This window comes from Mercenaria mercenaria, chromosome 4 (assembly GCF_021730395.1).
Source record: "Mercenaria mercenaria strain notata chromosome 4, MADL_Memer_1, whole genome shotgun sequence".
Lineage (NCBI taxonomy): Eukaryota > Metazoa > Mollusca > Bivalvia > Venerida > Veneridae > Mercenaria > Mercenaria mercenaria.
The window spans coordinates 36994852-37015792 of record NC_069364.1 but is presented as its reverse complement, the minus strand read 5'-3'; the positions used below and the strand labels follow the sequence as shown (position 1 = coordinate 37015792).

Below are 20941 nucleotides of genomic sequence, written 5' to 3'. Positions count from 1 at the left end.
AAAAAGCTGCAGAGTAAGTTTTCTCCAGTCAAGTTGAGGTCTTCTTTCAAAGACAAACATTTTTTACAACACAGAGAAACTTAGCAGTCGATTTCAGTTGGTAAATATTTTGCACTTTTATTTTCTACCATAAAATCAGAAATGATGAATGTAAATATAAAACATCTTCTGAAAAAAAAAAAACCCTGATAAACTACACAATATATTGTATTAAAATGCTGAACCTGACACTCTAAGAAAAAAAAAATCTAGATGCTTTTGTAGAAAAGCACATGTCTCCACCAGAGCATAGAAGTCAACAGGGGATAGGAGCGAGTCAGAGACATTGAAGGTCGGCTTAGTGACTGAAATGCAATAAGGATTATCTATTCAGCATGTCCAATCATCCCAAGAAGTTTCAACATTCTGCGTCAAGTGGTTCTCAAGTTATGGCTTGGAAACATTTTCCATGTTCTGGCCCCGTGACCTTAACCTCTGCAAGAATGGTCCCAAGATCAAGGCATGTCCAATCATCCTATGAAGTTTCAACATTCTGGGTCAAGAGGTTCTCAAGTTATTGATTGGAAATGGTTTTCCATGTTCAGGCCCCTTTGACCCTGACCGTTGATGGAGTGACTCACAATAGGGGTCATCTGCTCCATAAGCTCTATCATTCTATGAAGGTCAAATGGTTGTCCAGTTATTGATTGAAAATGGTGACCTTGACCTTTGATCAAGTGACCCCAAAATCAATAGGGATCATCTGCCCTGCATGTCCAACCATCCTACGAAGCTACAACATTCTGGGTCAAGTGGTTCTCAAGTTATTGATCGCAAACGGTTTTCCAGGTTCAGGCCCATGACGTTTGATGGAGTGACCCGAAAAACAATAGTGGTTATCTACTCCTTTAGCCTCTTCACTATGAAATTTGCAGGTTCCAGGTCAACGGTTCTCCAGTTATTAATCGGAAACGGTTTTTCATGTTCTAGCCCCTGTGGCCTTGACCTTTGATCAAGTGACCCCCTCAATAGGGGTACTCTGCATGTTCAATCATCCTATTAAGTTTCAACATTTTTCTAGGTCAAGTGGTTCTCAAGTTATTGAACGGAAATGGTTTTCCATGTTCAGGTCCCTGTGGCCTTGACCTTTGGAGTTCTCTCTTGGAAATTAAGTGTGAAGGATTCTTGGCCCTGTGACCAACTGACCCCAAAATCAATAAGGCTTATCTACTCTGCATGTGTAATCATCATATGAAATTTCAACATTCTGGGTAATGTGGTTCTCAAGTTAATTACCAGAAACAGTTTTCCATGTTCAGGCCAAAAATCTAGTCGTATATGATTATCACTACTCTTGTAGTCCAAGCAAGACTGTCTAGCTGAACGTGCCTCACGTATGACTAGCTTTAGGACCGTGCGGGACCGTATTACTAGCCACAACCGCGTCTTGCTCCGAAACTTCACTTCTGTTTTTTTTTCTCTTCTATTTTTTATATACTAGTAGTTGATGTGTACCTGAAATATAAAACAATTGATCTTTGTTGGAGTTACCCCCAAAACAACAGGAGTCATCTTCTCTATAAGCCCTATCACACTATGGAGCTTGAAGGTTCTAGGTGAAATGGTTCTCCAGTTATTGATTGGAAATGAAGTGTGACAGACAGACTCACAGGCAGACAGATGGACGGGGGAGACATAACTAGAGCTATCACTGAAGATGATGAATGTACCCCCCTCACGCACTGACACTGTACATTGCAATCTGACGCACACAAGATTGCCTAATTATGTGGACTGTATGTATATAGGCCCTGTGTCTATAGTATAGTAACAAAAATCAAAGTCCCATAACTCTGCTGAATATTTTTGTCATAGAACCTAACATGCACCATGCACAAGTAAGGTTGGTACTGATCACTTGTGTGAAGTTTCATTCAATTGTGTGCAATGGTTCAGGAGATTAGGCGCGCACAAGATTGCATATGCAGACTCATGTATATAGTATAGTAACAAAAAAACAAAGTCACATAACTCTGCAGAATATGTATCTAAAATAATGTAACATGCACGGTGCACTACTAAGGTTGGTACTGATCACTTGTGTGAAGTTTCATTAAATTGTGTGTAAGGGTTCAGGAGATTAGGCATGCACAAGATTGCATATGCAGACTGTATGAATATAGTATTAACAAAAAACAAAGTTCCATAACTGTGCAGAATTTTTTTCTGCAAGAATCTAACATGTACCATGCACAACTAGGGTTACTACTGATCACTTTTGTGAAGTTTCATTAAATTGTGTGCATGGGTTCAGGAGATTTAGCACGCACAAGATTGCATATGCAGGCTCTATGTATATAGTATAGTAACAAACAAGAGTGGCAGACTGTCATACGCACGTCATCGAATTTGACCTAATTCAAGGGCCATAATCCAAGAGTGCCTGGGGCAATTTGGCTGGTTATCAAACTTGGCCGAGATATTATGCCCACAAACAATGTCACCAAGTTTGGTGAAGTTTGGATGAAAACTGTTTGACTTAGAGGGCAGACAAGGCTAAATTTGCGATTTTTGAGTAATTCAAGGGCCATAACTCAAGAGTGCCTGAGGCAATTTTGCTGGTTATCGAACTTGGCCGAGATATTATGCCCACAAACATTGTCACCAAGTTTAGTGAAGATCAGATGAAAACTGTTTGACTTAGAGAGCGGACATGCTTTTGGACACCGACCACCCACCACAGGGGGTTCAAATAATTATATAATGCCCCACTCTTCCAGAGACGGGCGTATAAAAACAAAGTCCCGTAACTCTTTCCAGAAAAGGGCGTATAAAAACAAAGTCCTGTAACTCTTCAATTTTTTTTTCTGAAAGGATCTAACATGCACCATGCACAACTACTGTTGTTACTGACCACTTGTGTGAAATTTCATTAAATTGTGTCAAGGGCATGCGCACAAGATTGTGTCTACAGACAGACACACAGACAACCTGAAACCAGTACAATAAAAGTTATCCTTTGTTCGACAGGGCTTGTGACTATTTACAGCAATTCTGAAAGAAATCACTGTTTATCAAGATTTATTGAGAAATATACTGTCATAATTAGTATAACATCTAAAGTCATTCTGTAAGTTGTTTTTATGTTTTGGCAGAAACGAGCATGGCCGAGCATCAAGTAACTTCAAAGCTGCCTCCTGCATAACTGCTCCTGAAATATCAAAACAACAATACTATAGTTAGTTTATACTTGATCAAAGAAATGGAAATACAGGAAGGAATACCATTATTTTTCATTCAAAATAAAGACATATCACATGTCACATATCATTCAGGCAAAAAATACTCAAGGTATAATTAGTCATATGTTTCTGATCCATGATTTTGGTGGAACTAATACAGCTGTTCAAGAAAATGTGATAAGATATACAGGTTTTGATTTATGGAAAACTGCACATGCCATAAAACAACTGATGGTCTCTAACCAAAACATAACCATAACAGAATTCTGTTTATGGCAGTTTTGTATGTTAGATAAACCTGAAGTCACGCCCGGGCATAACATCATTTATCCTGATAAAAGAATAAAGCCAGAGTTCAGGCATGCAGAAAAGGCCAGAATGTCAAGAAAAAATTGCAATCCGGTGTTAATTATCACCTTTACTGTCTTTCTTATGAATAAATAACAAAAAAACATTGATACATGAAAACTCAAAATAATGCCTATAAAACATCTTAAGATTTTTGCTTGTTTATATCACTCACATGTTAACCTTGGCCTAGGAATCATCAAGATAAACATTCTTACCAAGTTTCATGAAGATAGGGTCATAAATATGGCCTCTAGAGTGTTTAACAAGGTTTTCCTTTGATTTGAGCATGTGACCTAGTTTTTGACCCCACATGACCCAGTTTCGAACTTGGCCTAGGAATCATCAAAATAAATGTTCTGATCAAGTTTCATGCAGATAGGGTCATTACTTTTCCTCTGATTTGACCGGTTGACCTAGTTTTTGACCCCACATGCCCCAGTTTGGAACTTGGCATAGGAATTATCAAGATAAACATTCTGACCCAAGTTTCATGAAGATAGGGTCATAAATGTGGCCTCTAGGGTGTTAACATGCTTTTCCTTTGATCTGACCTGGTGACCTAGTTTTTGAACCCACATAACCCAGTTTTGAACTTGGCTTACAGATCATCAAGACAAACATTTTGTGCAAGTTTGTATCAAATCAAAGCGTAAATGAAACCTCTATATGGCTGAAAGAGCCAAAATAAAATTTTTGCCCCTTTCAGGGACAGTAACTCTAAAACCCATGATGGAATCTAGCCGGTTTCGAAAGGAAGCGAGATCTTATTGTGTGTAAGTGTGGTTAAAATCAAATATAGAATGTCACTTCTATCATGTTCACAAGCTAAAAATTAACAAATTTCGGTTCTTTCAGGGGTGAATAAGGGGCTGTAACTCTGGAACCTATTATTGTGGATCTGATGGATTCATCATGGAATCCAAGATCTATTGTTGTTAAAGATATTTTGCAAGTTTCTATCAAATCAAACCACAAACTAAGTCTCTTTATGGTTGCAAAAGCCAAAATAGCAAATTTGGGCCCTTTAAGGGGCCATAACTCTGGAACCCATGATGGGATCTAGCCAGTTTTCGAAAGGAACCAAGATATTATGCCAATAGAAGTTGTATGCAAGTTTGATTAAAATTTATTGCAAAATGGGGTCACAAGCCAATATAGCAAATTTTGGCCCTTTAAGGGGCCATAATTCTGGAACCAATGATTGGATCTGGCCAGTTTTCGAAAGGAAAATACAAGTTTTGGCAAGTTTCATTAAAATCGGTTGCAATGTGTGGTCTCTATCGTGTTCACAAGAAATTTTGAAAGGACGGATGGACGGAGGCTGGACGGACGAAGGGCGATCACAAAAGCTCACCTTGTCACTATGTGACAGGTGAGCTAAAAACAAACAAATTTCCCTTCAAACAGTTAAAATCCACAAATTTATATCCTTACATGATAGCAAACTAGCCATTCTGGCCAACACCACCAAATTTATATGCCCACATAATAGCAGCTAGCCATTCTGGCCAACACCACCAAATTTCATGCCCACATAATAGCAGCTAGCCATTCTGGCCAACACCACCAAATTTCATGCCAACATAATAGCAGCTAGCCATTCTGGCCAACACCACCAGATTTCATGCCCACATAATAGCAGCTAGCCATTCTGGCCAACACCACCAAATTTATATGCCCACATAATAGCAGCTAGCCATTCTGGCCAACACCACCAAATTTCATGCCCACATAATAGCAGCTAGCCATTCTGGCCAACACCACCAAATTTCATACCCACATACAGTACGTCCAAAATGAAAAGTTCCAATGGACACCCATCACCGTGACACCAGACTAGCGTGTTCAAAGAAATTTGACCACCCAGCTGGGTCATTTCACCGCAAATCGCGGTGAACAGCGTGTCCGGACCTGGTGCTCGTCGAACACGCTGTTTCGCGGTGAAATCGCGGCGGATTGCGGTGTTCATGATATTGTTTTAAAATATGCTATTTTTCATTTTATTTTAACCAAAAATTAAAAGATATATTTATGTGTATGTTAACACAAAATATCATCGTAATTTTTCAGTTTCAATGTTCGTCTGCAAGGTAATTTTGGAAACTTTTCGTATTTTGCAGGTACAGCACTTGACACGAAGCGTATACGACGAGACAGTGCTTAATAAACAATAAAACTTGTAAATTCAGTTGTTTTACTTAGAGTTCACTTTTGCAGTTTTGTATGTTTGTTGCAAACTTCTGTTGTTATACTAACAATTACTTTAATACGATTACGTTATTTAAAACCCTAACGATTAATCTTCGTTCACAGTTTGGCATGGAGTTAAAATTAATAGTTTTTGAATAACTTGTTAATTTGTAACGAATTTATTTGCTTTGGTAAATATCAAAAAAGAATTTGAAATTTAATTTTAATGCAATATAGAATATCGGCATTAAAGTTTTCGCTTGGGAAAGAAAACAGTGGTATTCACTTAAAGTAAATAAAGTAATTATCCATTTAAACATTTAGATGCTTGTCTACATGTCTGAAACAACAAATTAATCGAATTATATCACATGACATTTCAAATTTCAGGAAACTATTAATGTGTAACATACAGCTGTTAAAAATTATGTTTTATCTGCTTTTTTTTCAGGGCAAGATTACGAAAAATAGTGCTGAGTAAGAGCCTTGGAAGCAACAACTTACAATTTAATATATATATATATTTTTTTGTAAACATAATTTTATTAGCATTAAATGTCATATATGTTTATAGCCTCATATAAAACAAAAACCTGTGTATCGGTAATGCTTACAGAAATTAATTTGTGTTTATTATATAATTCATATTATGTATTCACTATTGACAAAAATTGTTTATTCTCCATTTTGTATTACTTTCGGCAAGATTAAAATACTTTCATATTCGTAATATTTGCATATTCGTAATAACGTATATGATCTTTTTCATAAAATTTTGTCTGTGTAATAGACTAAAGGGAACAGAAACAAAATATGAAATAGAATTATACTGTTTAGTTTTAACAACTGTACGTATATTTGTCATGTTATGTGTGTGATTATTACATGATGGTTTATAGAATATGTCTGTCTGTGTCTGTCTGTATTTTGTGTAAATAATCTTCGATTGTTGGTATCGTTTGTATCTATGTACATGTTATGAATAAGAAATAAAATCAAATGGAAGCATTATATGAGAATGCAACATAGCAAAATATTTTTTTCTTTCCAGTGTAAATCATTCTTGGCTTTATTTGTTTGAATTATTTGTGCTTCCTAATCAATATTATATTCCGTTAAATTTCGTATAGAAAAAAAGTGAATTAATAAAAGATATAGAAGCCCGATTTTCGTTTTCTGCTTCTTCCCTCCTCTGGTGTTGTGCTGTAATTTTCACTCTTGTTGAAAGTTTCTACCAGTACCCGTAAATATAGATAACAACTACTTTACGCTTTCATTATTTATTATAAACCATATGGAAATGATACATATTTATTAGTGGCTTTAAAACATCCTGTAGTGAACAGTCCCGCACGACGGCCAAAAATCTAGTCGTATATGATTATCACTACTCTTGTAGTCCAAGCAAGACTGTCTAGCTGAACGTGCCTCACGTATGACTAGCTTTAGGACCGTGCGGGACCGTATTACTAGCCACAACCGCGTCTTGCTCCGAAACTTCACTTCTGTTTTTTTTCTCTTCTATTTTTTATATACTAGTAGTTGATGTGTACCTGAAATATAAAACAATTGCTTCATAACTTTTGATATATCCCTTGTTTCATTGTAAATTTTACGATAATAATAAAAAATTATTTTGCCTAAAAATAATTACATTTATTTTTTCCCGAAATTAATAGCTATCTCGTTGCTAGGTGTGTTAGCTATAAACTATCGTCGTGGTCAAGTAATCCAGTTTTCTAGTTCCTTGTCTAAATATAACAGATGAATGATAAACGCCTATTCGTCAGGGAACCACTCGAGCGTTATATTAAATCGAGAGCACGTGCAATCTTCTCAGTTGAACTAAAGGTGTATTGACTAGCGCTTCAGATCGATGTTAAATTGAATAGCCATGCCACGTGGTCGATGCAGAGCCCGCCAGAAAGGTAGAGGCGAGCCAGCCTGTCGAGATGATTATGAGGGGAAGGCAATGAAAGGCGAACTAGACGGCGGATTTGCCAGAAATCCCAGGCATCAGACAAAATGCCGGTAGGTTTGTTATTGATTTCGCAGTTTGGTAATGACAGTACTTACGTCAGTAAATAGTTATACACAGTTAATGTCTTCCCATTAACATCTATGCACCGATTATGAATTAACTGTGTATTGTATTAACTGTAAACTTAATACGGGGTGTGGCGACCCTATTTCTCATAATTTTACAGATTCGAACCAAAGCAATAATGTTGCTAGTTCAGTCAACTGTCGTAATAGTTTCTTGATTCCGACAGGCAGTGGTACGTTCAATACACGAGATTCACAGTGCATTTCCGTTTTATTACTCGTAAGGTGCTCGCAAAGTAAGTAGTAACATCGATGACGTCACATTTCATAAGACAATGACACTGTTGTGCTCATTTACTTCCCTCAATTAAAATTGCAAATTTTCGGAGTGTTTTACGTTAACGTCCCCTTTATGGGACCGTCGAATAGTTTAGTATTGCAAGGGTATAGTATACGGATTAAGATCGGATGGGTTATGGAAACCAGAAGGATTGTAAGGAAAAATATTTATACAAGGACGCAACTGTAAGATATTAAAGTAGGTTTTCTCAAGCACTATTAATTACGACCCTCACTTTGCGATAAGTTTTACATGACCAGGAGAATCTGTCAGCATGCAAAGGCAGGCATCAGTACCTGTTAACGTTGGATCAGGTTAGGTCATTTAACTCTTTCGATATCATAAACAAATATCACTAACAAATTCACTGGTTCAATATTAGACTTAGATGTACTTACATTTTTCTTCCGACTGGTTTCGGTAATGATCTTCAAATGCACTGCACGGGAACACGTGCATCCATAGAATCGAAAATTTAAGATCCACAGTATTTAATCCAAAATAAATAAAGATGTTGAACTTGCTAGGTTGTATATATACAGGTATAATATGTATGTCAGGTGGATAATTTAGGCCCTTCCTTTGATAAATGTGTTTTCGCAACATTATCTGAAGACTTATTTATTCAATTTCTTTTCAGCATAGTTTGTTACGTATAGAGGAATAATTTTCTTATGCTGGGAAACAAAATATGATTGAAATTTAACTAAACACACCGACGTACATATATATCGCTACATTAATTCATGCAATACACATTGTCTTGGCTTAATATGTCACCGTCAATTTTGAACTAAATTCTTGTGTGCCTCATGTATTTTTCATGCAAATCATGTAGAGTTGACGGATTACAAAGAGTACCGTTACTTTGTAGTGCATCTTTGAAATAGAGTGAGGCATGTTGTTGATAAATTTTATGTAACTCGTCCACTGGTATTTTAGGCTAAATGCTCGCAAAGGTTTTACAAAAAAAAAAAAAAATTCAAGTGGTCTATCATGAAAATAAGATTCAAACGTTTTTTAAACAGTATTAGTTGGGCAGTTTGTTTTTTGTTTGGTGTTCAGGATTGTTAATTGTTTCACTAATACGTTTGTTAATTTGGTGAGGAAATTCTAAGCTCAACTTTCCGTACATTAAATTTGAAACGATTGTTACGTTTCCCGAAACACATTGTTACTTGAATTTTTCGAAGAAACGGGGTCAGAATCGTGGTGTTTGTCAATTTAGAGGCTGAAAAACAATAGATATTTTGTTATTTTCCATACAGAACCGGATTCTGTTATATTATTATATAGATTAAATCGTTACCAGAGTCAAATAAGATATCACGGAAACTTTGTTAATTCAAGTTGCGGCCTCAAAATTTTTTACACCATTCTAAACTTTTAAAACTAAAGAAAAATCAAAGTGAATTTATACATGTATATGTGGCTAGCTTTCCTATGATATTTTTATTGGATGTCATTAATTCTTGATAGTATTTAGTTAGAGCTGTTCGTATTTATTTCTAAGGGCACTGGTGTCAGTTAACATGACATTTTAAAATGGCGTGACATTGCAAATAACAAAAGACAGAACTGTTTTGCAGTTGGTTTCCCATTATATAGTGTCACGTTTTTGTTTGGTGTTACAAGCTAACTAATGTAAGATTAGGTCATCATAGTTGTAAATATGTAGCGTTAAGATAAACTGCCAATATTTAGCCGAATCCAATATCACAGATCATATTATTAGTTCTTAATATTTTGGAAGTCATCATACTGTATTACAACACTCTTGACTCTTCATAATCGAGGATGATTTTATCATTTGAGTATGTATAGTGAGCAAAAACTTCAGAGCTGGTTATCATGGGATTTACAAACTGCCAGTCGTTTGTTACGTTATGTATGAAAAAATTTTTGTTTTTTTGGTTGTCTTAATTTTTCTCCTGTTCCAGTTAGTGAATTCTCTTCGAATAACTCATGTAGCACTATATCAATTTAGTTTTTTGACCTTAGCCCGGAACCGGGATTTCATAAATCAGTCTTGGTTTGTTATATAAATTATTAAAGTCGGATTTTTAATATCTAAGTAAAAAATTTCTTTGACAAACCAAGCCGAAGTTATTTACTGAAGACAGATAATGTTAACGTCATTATGTATTAGATTTAGATCTACAAATAAGGTTGACATTGTGTTTTCGTGTAAGTTGAATATCTGACATATTTCATGCTGTATAGTGCAATCTATTTATAGAACGATTACGTATTTATAAGTAGAAAGCGATAGCGAAACATTATTGGAAAAGTCGATTATTCAGGGTCTTCATAATAAAGCATGGTTTTCTTTTAATATACGATTCGACAGAAGTACAACTACTTTAACATGTTATGGATAAATATATCGACCTAGTTCCGCAGTAGATCTATTCATCTATAAATACATTTATAATTGCAAGACAATTTTTCGGGATGTGTGACCCATCTGCTATTTTCGGTATTTTACCGCAGTATTATTATAAATTAATAGTCCAGACATGCCTTGATGTATAAATCTCACACGGTAACTTAAACGATAAAATGTTTGATAATTATGATTTTCTTCATTAAAACGTTTCAATACAAAAACATTTTGTATAAAACATTTCAGTATGCACTTAACTTCTTTCATTGACAATCTTCTTGAGTTCAACGATGCATGAGAACCATAACAAGCAAATGATAATACAATGTAGAAACATGCAGTCGTTTTAATTAGTATCAAGTTGATCTATACAATAATACTATGTTTAAATTGGTACCGTAGTCTATTGGACTGTGTTGTCATACCCGACCCGATTGAGGCCTGGTAAACTCATTGAAAGGCTAACCAAAATGCAGCAACAACATAATGCTTGCAGATAAAAGGGATAATGCTTGCAGATAAAAGGTGCAGATAAAAGGGATAATGCTTGCAGATAAAAGGTGCAGATAAAAGGGATAATGCTTGCAGATAAAAGGTGCAGATAAAAGGGATAATGCTTGCGGATAAAAGGGATACTGGTTTTTCTAGATATTGATGTATAGCCTTGAAGGAGTACATATCAACATGGTTGGAATTGAATTTTAATTGGATTACATTAGGACATAAATCTTAAGATAAAACGTGTATCCAAACAAACATATTTTAGGTAAGCATTTACGTTAGCTATTTCTTTCAAAGATAGAACTATAGATTATCATCATGATGATGAACAAATGATCCGAATCACTCAAGACGATCGATAATCCTTCTGCTCCTAGTTTCATACATTGGCAAAATGTGATCACATGATGTTGGTGGGATTTGCTCTACTTGTCTTTCAAATAGCTTATCCGATTATGTTATAGTTATATGGATGAACCATTTGGTTTTAAAGGACAAATATAATTGTTGTAAAGCTGAGATAGTATGTTTTAGAATTTAAGAAATCGTTGCACAGAATTTTTGGGGGATAAATTTTGGCAAATTTATTGTGGCCTGGAAAAATTCTGTCGACCGTGGGGGCGATCGGGCGTGCTTTGGGACGTTTTGATGGTACGGATGTTACGGTGTATATTAAAGGTATTGCTCTAGTGCCTTGGCAATATCTGACTAGCCTTGCTTAAATGTATCATAGCCTTGCTGATGTCATAGCCTTGCTCATCATATAGTATTTGCCTCGCTTAGAATTACAGTACCATGCCTTGCTCCATTGGTCCGCTAAATGTTCCTCATTACTTTGCAGGTAACGTCGAGTTACGGGGAATATTTAATTTACTGTGGTGTACTGTAGCCTTGCTCATTATAGTATTTGCCTTGCTTAGAAGTACAGTACGTTGCCTTGCTCCATTGGTCCGCTTAATATTGTGGTGTACTGTAGCCTTGCTCGTTGCTTGGAATTACAGTACGTTGCCTTGCTCCGTTGGTCCGCTAAATATTGTTGTGTACTGTAGCCTTGCTCGTTGCTTAGAACCACAGTACTTTGCCTTGCTCCGTTGGTCCGCTAAATATTCCTCATTGCTTTGCAGGTAACGTCGAGTTTTGGGGGATGTTTAATTTACTGTGGTGTACTGTGGTATCCCTTGCGTCCGTGTGGCGCTGCTTGTTGCTTTACAGGTAACGTGGAGCAATGACGTGGTGCTTTACGAGTACGTCTGGTTTCCTCCCGGTCGACTGGTTTTTCAAATAGCTTTCATTGGAGTGGCCATACTCTGCCAACATATTGATAATAACTTTTATATTGAAAGGAATATTTCATAGGTTAAATTAGCACTGTTTACAATATCTTACGCGCCGGTAATTGAGATATGTGACTGTATTCATATCTGAAATGTACAAATAAACATGTAAAAATGTGAATGTTACTTGTCTTCTGGTTATGATTTCGGGTAATAAAATAAATCATTGCAAATTGAAAATAAACTAGACTACATGTACAAGTGAAAATGATATTGATTTAAATATCGAACAATTTTCATGACTTGAAGTTAAAATTAACTGTTTGAAACTGCATTTTATAGAAAGAAGTTTTACTCGAAAACTATAAAATTTAAATACTCTTTATTGATGTCGACAATTAACTAATTAGCACTTGTTATACCAACATGAACTTATTAATCATAAGTAACTTACCTAATAATTTCGCAACATGTGAAAATTGGTAAACATGCTAAACGAAAGAAAGACTTAGGCAGTTTAATTGCAACAGAGGTGAGTAAAACATTTATTCCAACATGTAATGTTAGTAGTAATTGTTAGTGGACGTTTTAACATTTTTTACATACAACTATGAACATAAACAAAGGAAACAAAACAGTTTATAATTACACATCTTATAAGCTTAGTGTTCCCCTGAAAACAGACAACAATATTGTTAAAACAAAATATAGGAGCAAAAATTATCTTTCTACAATCAAAAACGGGATTAATTGAGACGATCTGAACACGGAGAATCACCGCAATTGTACACCGCGACGCACCATGTCCGCCGATCGCTAGGCAGCCGATAACGGACTCGGTGTCCGTTTCGATGTGCTAGCGTGTTCGGGACACCGCAAAAGGACACAGTCAATGGTTTTTTGTCACCGAGGTCGCGCGAAAAATTGACTTTTCATCTTGGACGTACTGTAATAGCAGCTAGCCATTCTGGCCAACACCACCAAATTTCATGCCCACATAATAGCAGCTACCCATTCTGGCCAACACCACCAAGTTTCATGCCCACAAAATGGCAGCTAGCCCTTCTGGCCAACACCATCAAATTTCATGCCCACATAATTAAATTAATTTTCATGTTAAAAGGCAATTCCAAACTTAAGTATCATTTTACGGTAATCAAATACTAGTTCAACTGACATCATACCTGTACATAAGATTATTTTGCCCTTGGTTAGAAACTTCGCTGTTACTGCAGTTTTGCAAAGACACTCCTCTGATAAAAATGGTGGGTCTGCTATCACAATATCAAAACTCTGCTTCATATCTAGCGGTAAATTCAGAGGTTCATTGTAGTCATAATACTGAAAGTCTTCACCATATATCTCAAAACGTCTGTCAAATTCCAAACATGTGACGGAACATTTATCTGGTTTTATCTCTTTAATTTTCGTGTAAGCAGTTGGTGCACTGATACATGCTATCCTGAAATATATGTTACATAGTTACAAAGTAAATGTGTGTGATGTGTTTACCATTTATATAAAAAAGATTTTGGTTAAGTTAATGAAATTATGTAACCAGTGTTCCTGGATTCAACACCTGTACTCATACCTGTTTTATGCAATTAATGGCAACTTCCCCATATGACCCCAAAGTTGCAAAACAAGTAGGTGACAGATTCTGTGTATATTTACAATCCAAATGCATTTCCTTAAATAAACCAATATAAGCTGATGCATGACAATAACCATGAATTTTCTGACCCCAAAAGCATTCACAACACTTGACTGACTGTGGTTGTTATCCCCGCAAAGGCAGAGGGATATAATTGTTTTGGTGTTGTTCATCTGTCCTGAGCCGTATCTCAAACACAGTTTGGAGTATGTAAATACACATGGTAGAAATGTTAAATACTATAGGGAAATACCAAAATGCAAGTTTCAGTCAGACTGCCTGAGGCAGACAGGATATATGGTACTTTGTTTTGTTTATTTTAATTCTAGGTCATATGGCTACTTTCCAGCTTCAATGGTGGAGGAAGACCAAAGGTGCTCATCCATGCATTATTTCATCACGGAGCAGTGGGGAGGGGGAGGGGCTAGAACCAACAACCTTCTGTAAGCCAGCTGGATGGCTTCCTGACATGAAGAATTCAATGCCCCGAGGGAGGCTCGAACCCACACTGTTGGCGGGCAAGTGATTCAAATTAAAGACTTTAACCACTCGGCCACAAAGGTGTATTTGTATATACAGTGCATAATATAGTGTTTGTATACTATTTTCTGTACATCAGGAGTCATATCTCTAATACGGTTTGAAGAATTTCAATACATCATGGTAGAAATGTAAACTGCTATAGGGAAATACAACACTGCAATGTTCAGTCGGATTGTTTGATGAAGACAAGATTTCAAGGTGAAGGTCATATGAGGGTTAAGGTCATTTATATATAGATCAGTTTGTAGGTTTTTGCCAAGAATTGTTGGAGGGTGAGTATGAACTAAATCGGGTCATTAATGTGGGCTGTAGGCAAAACTGGTTAGCCAAAATGTTGTTTTTGAGGTTTTAAGTTTGATGGTGATTGTCATATGAAGGGCAAGGTCATCTTTATTCGGTCAATTTGTAGGGCTTGCCACAATGTTTAATGAGCGCGAGTATTAAGTAATTTAGGTCATTTTTAAGTGGGCTGTAGGACCATAAAACGTCACGTGTTTTTTTTTAAAGATTAAGTTTGAAGGTGGAGGTCATGAGATTCATATGAGGTTCAAGGTCATCTATATATAGGTCAGTTTGTAGTCTTGCCACAAGGATTGAGTGTGAGTATGAACTAAATCGGGCTTCTAATGTTGGCTGTAGGCGAAAAGGTAAAATCTGGTTAGTATGGACAGACAAATGGACAGACAGTTCAATCACTATATGCCCGTGAGCATAAAAATGCTAGATATTTAAAGAGTCATATAAATATTGTTTACGAACACAATAACAGTACATCCTATTAAGGAATATGATCAACCATGATTAAAAATTTTAGCAGTTTGTCATAAATATGGAACTGCTTTTGAATAGTTGTACACATAAAGATCTTAAAATAGCAACAAAACCACTTAAATACTGATGTCCATTGGTTATTTGCTGACCTTGGAGCTAGGGGTCTGGGTGTCGTCTCATTATGGGGAACATTTGTGTAAAGTTATTTCAAAATCCCTTCATGGATGGCAGAGTTATGGACCAGACACAAATCAGACCCTGTTAACTTTTGACCTTTAAGTGTGACCTTGACCTTGGAGCTAGGGGTCTGGGTCTAGTGCATGACACATCATCTCATTATGGGAAATTTTTTGTGCCAGATTATATGGATGGCAGAGTTATGCACCGGTAACAAAGTGTAACGGCCAGGACACAGCCCATTTCTATATCCCCGTTTTTTCTTCAAAAAAGGTGGGAGACATAACAGAGGTAGAGTGAAAGCACACCAAAACTTTTACCTGGATTTCTAAGTAAAAGGGGGATAATTCATGGGGAGTTATGGCCCTTGTGTCATATAATGTGGATGAGGAGGAGGAGTAACTATTTGAAGTTTGAAGCAAACCCATCAAATAGTAACAGAGATGAAGAGAAAGTGCATCAATACTTTAACCAAGGCAGAGATGCAGAATGGAAGCCAATATGGACCCCGACACCAGGTCGAGTTGGAGAGCTCTTCATATACTTCATATAGTAGAGCTGAAAAACACTCAGAGTGTGACATTGACCTTTTGAGCTGGGGTCTGATTTTTACGCATGACAGGTCATCATCTTATGGGATTAATTTGTGCCAGGTAATATTAAAATCCCTTCAAGGATGACAGTGTTATGGACTGGACAGGAAAAAAACACTACTGACCTTTGACCTCAAAGTGTGACCTTGACCTCTGAGCTAGGGTTCTAGGTTTTGTACAAGACATATCATCTGGTTATAGGGAACATTTGTGTCAAGTAATATTAAAATCCCTTGATGGATGGCTGAGTTACAGACTGGACAGTGAAAAAGCTTGGTTGACCTTTGACCAAGTATGACCGTAACCTTTGAGCTAGGTCACATGCTGGTCTTTCACATGACACATTGTTCCATTATGGTGAACATTTGTGCGGAGAAATATTAAAATCCCTTGATGGATGACAAAGTTATAACCTGGACACAAATTCGAGATGATGGATGGATGCTGCAATTACTATATGCTTGGTATTTAGGTATCTTGCACACAGACCAAGGTTCAGTTGCATTTTAGTTTTCTTTGCTCAACATCATTTTTACACAATAATTTCTGTTAACAACAGCATCGCCTTGCGGTTGCAGACACTCATCTGATTTTTTTGTCTCTGTATAATATAAATATATTTTCCTACCCATGACTTTCTAAGTCCAAAAAGGGCCATAATTCTTGCAAAAAGCAGTGCAGAGTTACAGTACTTGTTGTGCAGAGTCAGCTTTTAATGGTAAATAACTGCTCTGAGTTTTAAAACAATAGCTTTGACTGTTAAGGAGAAAAGTTTACCTAAACGCAAAACTGAATCAAGAAATCTGATTTTCTAAGTCCAAAAGGGGCCATAATTCTTGCAAAAAGCAGGACAGAGTCAGCTTATGATTGTGAATAAGTGTTGCAAGTTTCAAAGCAATAGCTTTGATAGTTTAGGAGAAAAGTTTACCTAAACATAAAACTTAACCAATAAATCTGATAGTCCAATCAGGTTAAAATTCTAGCAAAAAGCAGGATGGAGTCATGTTTCTTGCTGTACAGGGTATAATGGTGAACAAGTGTTGCAATTTTTAAAGCAATAGCTTTGATAGTTTAGGAGAAAAGCTGACCTAAACACAAAACTTAACCAAGAAATCTGATTTTCTATGTCCAAAAGGGGCCATAATTCTAGCAAAAAGCAGGATGGAGTTATGTTTCTTGCTTTACAGGGTCAACTTATGATGATGAACAAGTGTTGCAAGTTTCAAAGCAATAGATTTGATAGTTTAAGAGAAAAAGTTGACCTAAACATAAAACTTAACCAAGAAATCTGATACTTTCTAAGTCGAAAAGGGGCCATAATTCTTGCAAAAAGCAGGATGGAGTTATGTTTCTTGCTGTACAGGGTCAGCTATTGATGGCGAACAAGTGTTGCAAGTTTCAAAGCAAAAGCTTTGATAGTTTAAGAGAAAAAGTTGACCTAAACATAAAACTTAACCAAGAAATCTGATACTTCCTAAGTCGAAAAGGGGCCATAATTCTTGCAAAAAGCAGGATGGAGTTATGTTTCTTGCTGTACAGGGTCAGCTATTGATGGTGAACAAGTGTTGCAAGTTTCAAAGCAATAGCTTTGATAGTTTAAGAGAAAAAGTTGACCTAAACATAAAACTTAACCAAGAAATCTGATACTTTCTAAGTCAAAAAGGGGCCATAATTCTTGCAAAAAGCAGGATGGAGTTATGTTTCTTGCTGTACAGGGTCAGCTATTGATGGTGAACAAGTGTTGCAAGTTTCAAAGCAATAGCATTGATAGTTTAGGAGTAAAGCCGACCTAAACATAAAACTTAACCGGGCAACACCAATGCCAACGCTGATGCCGATAAAGTGACGACAATAACTCATTTTTTTTCAAAAAATCAGATGCGCTAAAAATGAGGTAATTTTACTAAGACATGTAAGCTGTTTCAGCTAAAATAACTTGAACAAGGAATGACACACTGGGACAAAATTGACTTTCATTTTGTTGGCAGAGAATGACATTTTAAGGATGAGACCTTTATTCCATTATGTGGCGGATACAAATTCACTTAATCTACATGTTTATGTATGTCATACAAAAAAGTGCATTTTCCCTGAAGTTGCATTGATGTGACATTAGAATGTCTGCTATTCCAACAGCTGCTGTTAGTCAAGGATTTTGCTAGAGATCTATTACCTTGAATACATCAATGTGAAAGTAGGAAATAAAAGTGTAATAGGATTTAAGTTTGAACATGCAGTTATCATCTGGATATAAAGTATGTTGGAGATCTTCAACCTCCATACACTTTAAACAGTGCAAGGAATTTTATATCCTGATGGTAGCTATAAAACCAAACCTTATTCCTTAAATAAATCAGAAGTGGAGGGAAATGCCTTTATACACAATATTCTTATGAGATTATAGAATACAATATCTCTATGATATCATGATACATAGAATACAATACTTTTATGAGATTACAGAATATAACATATTTATGAGATCACAGAAGTTACCTCCCTTCCTTGCCAGCAATGGACAGTACCTCCTCAGCTAGTCTCTGAGCAGTGTCATCTGTGTACCAAAACTGACTCAGTTGCTAAAATATATAAACAGTGAAATACTGAAAAGATTCTTCATGAAACCAAAATATATAACCATGAACTTTTATCACAGGACAAGTTAAAAAACTGCACTATATATCACACTTAAAGAGAATTCCTATAGTTTTTTTCCTTTCATAGAATTTTTTTAAATTCACATATATGATAAGAAAATTTGTGCTGAAAACAATGAACAAATAAAAACAATAGGTCACCAGGCTTGTTTTTGTGAAAAATTGTTTTGAACACACCCACTGTTGCTGAAACTGCCAGCGATTTTTCAACATTTTCATAATTTTATGCTTTTTTATAAATACCAACCAAAATATACATCAAGACAGCACAATACGATTTTTTCTTTTTACAGATTTTATTATATACTTTTTTGGTATCATAGTCATATTTGTAATACTCTGTCCTTACAATAATGGGTACAAATGAAAAAAAAATATTGTTTCATATTTACTTTTGTGACGTTTTTTCAATGAAAAATGCCCATAGTGAAGAATATTTTTTTAAATTTTGAAAAAACTCTTTCATAGAATTTTTTCTTGTTTTTCTTGTGTATAGATAATTGTATTGTGAGCATAAAAATGGCTAAAAATGTATGGGTCACCAGGCTAAATTTTATGTTAAGACCGCTAGAATACAACACCTGTTCGGACGGAAAATGGCTCGAAACTGGCCAAATTGCAATTGATTACATGTATGTCTGCTAGAAGTTAAAAAAAAGTTTTATAAATTCTTAATTCTTTCTATAATTGAATACTAAGTAATATGAAAGGTGATATTGTCTTATCAGTACTAAGTCAATTATCTTACATTATATGAACAGCACTGTCTTTGTACTAAAATGTGATGTGAAAACACAACCACATAAATAGCAAGATACCTGTCAGGCATGATACTTGTCAATACAACATAAACCAGTATCAACATTTGATTACTGATAAAACTTATCAAAAATGTTATTTCATTCAAGATTCCTCATATTTAAGATTGTCTTAAACATGTTTCAACAAATGTGGACTTCAGTTCAATTTTCCATTGAAAGTGTCGGCTGCGCAGAAAGATGCGCATAAAAAACTATAGGAATTCCCTTTAAGTAATGTATTAAGGAACTTCAGGAATCATAACACTACTGCAATAAAAGTCACCGATAACTCTTTTTCCATACTGGTGACCTATGACTTTTATTGTGTATCTTTGTTTCTCAGATGACTGTCCTTCAATATATCCAAAGTTTGAAGAAATTCTGTAATTGGGAAAAATTTTGCCCATCTCATATACAGAGACTCTAGAGTACGCCTTTAAATTGTCAAGAAAATCTAAACTATCAAGTCAACTTTTTTTGCTAATATATTCAATATTATGTCAGATACCAACAATGTATAAATAATAATAATTTTCTTGGTACAACTCAATATGTAATTAAAAAATTTCAACCAATCAGAGAGTGCATAAATATATCATACCCAGTCTTCCTGCAACCTGATATCTTTTATTTGACCTGTCTGCAATGCTGCCTCAACCATTTTTTGTTCTTCAGTCTGTTCAGCATAGAACTCGTTCAGTGCTGCCAGAGTGTCTGCTGACAGTGTGGGTACATCATCATCAGTGTCCGACATCAGATTCTCTATTCAAATATATTCTAATATATTCTATAGGTTATTAGGGTGACCAACCTAAAAGACTTTTGGATATGGAACACACTAAGAAACTGTCCTTATTCAGGAAGAATTTTGCCTATACAAAAGAGCGTTGATGACAGAAAAATGTGTGCTTTCTCCCACACAAAACATCTGCAATCAATTCATAGTACCCAACTGCGAAAGTGTGTACGTTGTTTACACAGTTAGCAAACAAAAAGAAGCTGGGCGAAGTGTTTGAGAAAAGTACTGAAAACTGATGGCAGATGCTTGTGTGGAGGAAAGCACTCATTTTGCTGTCTTCAAGGCACTTTATTTTATGAAAAGCCATCAAGTAATAAGGAAAATATTGGCAAAATATTATCATCAGAAACTAGACAGTGGTTCCGCCACTCCTATCACTTTTTACACATTTCTGACTAAGTCAAGGGCCATAACTCTAGTCTGGCTGCGTGAAATCCCAGATGCACAATTTCACATGCTGAATGGCCAGTGATGTTTGATACCTATAGATCAAATACTTCTTGAGACATGCACAACACAAATCTAAATTGACAGACGGATGCACAAGGGCAAGTCTAGTACCTCCAAAAAATCTTGTTGTGAGTGGGGGTGGGGGGGTCGTGGGGATACAGTGCATTGTTACATGCAATTTTTTCACT

General features: G+C 35.9%; 1 protein-coding gene across 4 annotated transcripts in view; it reads right to left on the bottom strand.

Moving 5' to 3' along the window:
* Window positions 1–3043: 3043 nt before the first annotated feature.
* The window catches only part of LOC123551459 (EEF1A lysine methyltransferase 1-like), a 37542-nt gene continuing 19644 nt past the window's right edge, over window positions 3044–20941 (bottom strand). For all 4 annotated transcript variants that reach the window (XM_045340413.1, XM_045340412.2, XM_045340411.1 and 1 more), the window contains exons 2-5: window positions 20106–20266; window positions 18544–18626; window positions 13494–13771; window positions 3044–3190 (exon numbers count right to left, since the gene is read on the bottom strand). In XM_045340413.1, the coding sequence (XP_045196348.1) occupies window positions 3054–3190; window positions 13494–13771; window positions 18544–18626; window positions 20106–20258 (651 nt within the window). In that variant the 5' untranslated portion in view covers window positions 20259–20266 and the 3' untranslated portion in view covers window positions 3044–3053. The remainder of the gene's footprint in view (window positions 3191–13493; window positions 13772–18543; window positions 18627–20105; window positions 20267–20941) is intronic.